Source organism: Geospiza fortis, unplaced genomic scaffold (assembly GCF_000277835.1).
Source record: "Geospiza fortis unplaced genomic scaffold, GeoFor_1.0 scaffold403, whole genome shotgun sequence".
NCBI classification, from domain to species: domain Eukaryota; kingdom Metazoa; phylum Chordata; class Aves; order Passeriformes; family Thraupidae; genus Geospiza; species Geospiza fortis.
In genome coordinates this window covers 737134-742396 of record NW_005054336.1, presented here as the reverse complement: position 1 = coordinate 742396, position 5263 = coordinate 737134, and the positions used below count along the sequence as shown (strand labels likewise).

The 5263-nt window shown below is 41.2% G+C and overlaps 1 protein-coding gene across 1 annotated transcript in view; it reads left to right on the top strand.

Moving 5' to 3' along the window:
- Positions 1 to 2145, top strand: part of SYDE2 (synapse defective Rho GTPase homolog 2) — a 27250-nt gene extending 25105 nt beyond the window's left edge. The window contains 1 exon segment of the mRNA XM_031057860.1: positions 1 to 2145. This exon segment is cut by the window's left edge and continues 30 nt beyond it. Within this exon segment, the coding sequence (XP_030913720.1) occupies positions 1 to 172 (172 nt within the window). The 3' untranslated portion in view covers positions 173 to 2145.
- The last annotated feature ends 3118 nt before the right edge of the window (positions 2146 to 5263 follow it).

Sequence of the window (5263 nt, the reverse complement as noted above, 5' to 3'; positions counted from 1 at the left end):
CCCCCAGCCCAGCCCTGCAGAGCTCCCCTGTGGGAGCTGCCTGGCAGTGCCAGCCATGGACTCTGCAGTGGATCAGAGAGCACACCTCAAGGACCTGCAGGAAAGTATTGATACTCTCATAGGAAACCTGGAAAGGGAACTCAATAAAAACAAACTAAATATGAGTTATTAAATCCTGTCCTGCACGACATCTCCTTGTGCCTCCGTGCCCCTTGTTGGGCTTCCCTGGCTGAGTGAGGAGTGTTGGTGCCCCTGAGCACCTTGTGGTAAGGCCATGGCCCACCTTGTGTTAGCACATTTGAAGCCATTCCGTAATGTTTCTGCCTTTCTCTTAGAAGGCGTTGTCCTGATTTGTGTTGGAGACAAGCTTAGACTGTGATGTGATTCCACATAGTGACATTTCTCCCCAAAAACACTATGCACTTAGGTGGCCTGGGCAGTACCTGGTAGAAGATAAAGCAACATCTCTGCTGGCAGTGGCAGCAGAATTCCTCATTCCTGAACTCCTGGCTCTGGTACAGATGTTCCTCCCAGAAGAGGATGAATGCTGCTTGGCCTGAGTTTTGCAGCAGGGACTTCAGATAGACTTGTTTTACTATATATGCAATGGCTGCTATGAAAAATGCTTTATATAATATTTATATATAAAGTTTTAATTGTACAAATATTAACGTATTACTGTATTAACACTTTTCAGTAATTATTTAAACAAGCAAAAATAAATATTTTTCTAACCTTGTTTGTATATATCTGTGTATAAATGTGCATGTGTCTGTAGCCATCTTTGTAAAGGAAAGGTCTCAGAATTATGAAATGTTCCCATTTCCAGGAAGAATGTTCAGTGATGCCAGGACAAGGTTACCCTTTGGGTAACACAGCATTTGATTTATGCACAGAGACATGGCCAGAGAGAAGGTAGGGTGAATGATTAATGTAAATGACCTTGTGTATTGCAGGAACAGCCGTTTGCAGGTGTTGACTATTAACTCTCTCACACACACACCACCCTTTCTCTGTTTGTTTGGTTTGTTTGGTTTTTTTTTTTCTTCATTGTTTGTTTCTTCCTCCATGGGTTTTTTCACATATAAAGAAGGTCTGAAAGATATTTACTTTTCAAAAAATATTTTTTGTTTTTCCTTTATAACATCTTGCTTTGTTTTGGATGTTTTGGTACGTTTTTTTCTTTCCAGAGTTTCATGTATTCTTCTTGTGGTACTCTTGGCTGCTGCTGGTAGTTGGATGCATTTGAGCCCTCTCTAAAGGGTTGTGGCTCTGGAGATACAAGATATAAATTCAGCACAAAGCCAGTTACTTTTTCTTTTTTTTTTTTTCCTTTTTAAATTACTCTCCCAAAAATGGAAGTTGTCACATGAGGTTGAATGGTTGGAATGATATTACTCCTGGGGAGTTTGGGTGGGATTGCAGTTCACTGTGACCTTATTAGATTCAGCTATCACCATCTGGTCAGAGCCTCTTTTATCTCTAGTCATTTATGGTGAGCCATTAAACATTTCCTGTTAAGGGAAACACATTCTTGAGTCAGGTAAAAATAGTCACCAAATTGTATACAGGTGTTTTGATAGTCCTTCTAAACCAGAAGGGCATACAGAGTCATTCCTTGTCCTCTACAGGTCACATACACACCCCCAAGGAAGGGGGGATTTGGGCAGGTGGGGCTGAGAAGGTTTTGGTGTTTTCAGAGGTCAGTTGCTGCCAGCTGGCAGGGTAGACATTAATTCTACATCTTTTTGGTACGATTTTTGACATCCCACCATGGCTTTCCATTCACCCTGTGGGTAAGTGCTTTCCTGCTAACCTGTACTTCCTTATACTGCTTTATTGAAGAGTTATTTATTTACAGTAGCAAGGTATTAAGAATTGCTGTGGCAAACTTCACCCCTCTTTTCAAAGGAATTATTTTAGCATGGTTCCAATGGGTTACTCAATCTCACTAATTTATTTTTATAAGTGTTAAAAGATGCAAAACAATTATTGCAATATAATGATATGAATGAAAATGTAAATTTAACCTGAAGCATTTATCAATAAATCGATGTATTTTTTTAAACTTTTATACCTACAGAATGTGCATACTTTTTAAACTATAAATTTAAATTCTAAATAAAATTTGAATTAAGAACAAAATCTGTCTGTGCCTAGCTCGTGATTATTTAAACCTGTCCAAACTCATGTCATCCATTTGCACTGGCTGCACACATGAATTAATTATATAAAGACATTTAGCTTCTCAGATGTTTTTTTCTGTTGTCCAGATTGACCCAATGTTTGAGTTAGGTAATTAAAAACAAACCACTACTCCATTAGCACTCTTTGAAAGATGTTTGCATTTAAATTTATTTCTTAATCTTTCATTGCCTGTAATAATCCAGATGAGCTAAGTGGTCACCTCTTGAATGCATGTAAGCTTTTCCTCCAGGAGGGCTCTGTAACTCTGTCAACTTTAATATTTTAATATTACAACAGTGGAAATTAGTGACTCCATAAATTGTATTCATGTTAATATCATGAAGTAATTAAAATACATTAATATATTGTATTACTGAAATATTTCCTGGTAATTTAATTACAACAACTTCTAAAACACATCTTTTATATTAGAAATCCTCCTTTAATGAGATATTTCCCAAGTGGTATTTTGTTATGTTATCCCTTATATATATATATTCTTATAGAGACTGTTACATTTCATATAGTGAGTTATAGAATCTGGTCAAGCTGCATTCTTTTTGTGATTGTTACAGATTCTTAAGGAACAGGATTAGTGTGGGAATTACCTTAATCTAGGAACACTAAATTGGGAGATTAAAACAACCTGCTTCTACCAAAGCAGTAATTAAGTTTTTTTACCCAAAAGGGCAGCCTCTGGCTGTGTGTGGGTGCAGGGCAGAGCTCCTCCAAGCCCTGTGGCCACAGCCAGCAGCCTCCTTTGCTGTGCTGACCCCAGCAGCCTCCTTTGCTGTGCTGACCTGTGTTGTTGTCTGCTGGGTGAGACTCCTTTGGCACCAGGGGCAGCTCCTGTTCACCAGGGACTGGAAGAGTTAACAGCAGAGGGAGAGCCTGCAGTGGAGTTCAGAGAGCAAATTGTCCTTGGAGTCCGTGGGCTTCCTTCAGGTGTGACCTCTGCTTCCAGGTAAAGAAAATGGGTGTGGGTGCTTTTTCAGAGGCAGCCCCAGGGCTTGCACCAAAATCACAAACAAATGGTTTTACCCAAGCACAAGCCACTGCTGGCCATTGCAGGGCTGGGTCACAACCAAGAATTGTAGTTTGTAGTCCCCAGGGAAAAGCAGAAATGCAAAGGTAGGTCTGTGCTTTCTTCACTGCCGAGGGTTAGGGATATGATACACTTCAGTGGATTTAGGAGTGGACTAGGGCCATTTGTAGAGTTTTAATCCTTTCCTGTTTGTTTAAATAGGATTTTCCACATTCCAAACACTGCTGGTGCTGTGTGGCTGATCCACCTTTTTGCTTTTCCCCCATTAGCTTCCCAGAGTGCTCATTACAGGAGCATGCAAGAGGTGGGTGGGGATGGTGTGGAGTGTGGAATAGTGGGGTGGCATGACCTCAGGCTGGCTTAAGCCACTGAGGACCTACATGCTCAGAAACTTCAGGTTTTTACATCCGTCTTCCCCAAATGTGTAACCTGTATGTTTGTTAATGCACCAGACAAGAAACTGATCTGCAGCTTAGACATGTTCTAAAAACGGAGGGAAACATCCCAAACAGATATGTAGGATTTTTACAGAATAAATCTATAAATCTGATAAAGCAGAGACACACATGGTATTTCCACTGTCAGATCTTAACCCCTTCCCCTTTGTCCCCATCCCAAGGATGGGGATACTGGCATTCTTGACAGAAAGTGTATATTGATATAGGGAGCTGTTGTCTCACATTCTGCAACTAACACCAGGTGTAAGATGGTTATTTGGGGTGTGAGGGGGACTGATGTTACACTGTCATGTAACTAGGATACATTTTTTTAAATGTCATCCTACACAATGAATTTACTGTTTTCATTGTGCTTGTCCCTCAGAACCAAGCAAGAAAACTTGTAACGTGCCTTAACATCTTCAGTGCAAAACTGCAACGGCCCGACATGAGATGATGTAAAGCTGACCTTGCAGGTATTTGAACATCTAGAATCGTGTTAGATTAAAGGATCCTGATGGGATGTCTAATCTCATGTCTCCTGTGTTACTTGGGAGCAGAGATGAGGAGGACAATGGCTCTCCCTTTCCCTTGAGGAATTCCTGCAGCTCCCCAGACTGCTTTGCTCTAGGGAGGGAGGGGAGCTGAAAGGCAGAATCCTGATCTGCTGCCTCTTTGACCTTGCTGTTAGGAAAACCCATCTGAAATCCCTCTGTCTTTTGGGATATTTTTTTAATCAAAACTCTCTTAAGAGTGCCTCGGGGTGGGGGGGGGAACAAGGCTCCCATTGAGGCTGCTGCCTCTTCTGGGGAGTAGTGACAGAGCAGTGGAGGGGGTTGGCTGGGCTTTCCAGATGAGCCATGGCCATCTGATTGACTGATTTCTATGTAGTTTGCAGCCTTGTTAATCAAAAGAAATCTGTGGAAGATGCTTTGTAGTGGTGCGCTAATGAAGTCCAAGCCTGATAATAGGTGAGTTTTTAATTAGTCAGTTGTATGATGTTTACATATCTGTGTAGAGCAGGCTGTTAGTTAAATATTGATTTAGCAGAGGAGCAGTGTTCTCTTCCTGTTTGCACTCTGACTGCAAACACTGTGCTGCGGGTGCTAGGAACGTGCTTGTTGAATTTTCCTTGGTTTTAATTTAGAACTAGTTCAACGTGAGGACAAGGAATATTGCTATAATATTTAAACTTCAAAGTAACAAACAAAAGACCATTTCTCAAACCAAATCCTATCTACTGGCTCCAAACCTCTCTTAATCTGACCAAAGTTCAATCAAAGTGCTAAAAGTACATGATAGAGAGATCCTGGCTGCAGAAAATTGAAGGGCCATGTCTTTAACACTGCCTAACCCCAATTTGCAGTGTTTATTTTGGGATGCAGGAGCCTCACACTGATCCTGTTTTCTCTTTGGCTGTGCTTTACTCTGACGAAGCAGAGCACTGGGGCTGGCTATTGCTTGTCAGCTGAAGATCCTTTCTGCAAATCCCCTGTGTGTCAGTTGTCTTTTGTGCTTTAGTGTCTACTGTGACCACATGGACATTTGTTTGACAGGAGTCTGTGACCCTCAAACAGTTTGGTGAGTCATGGAA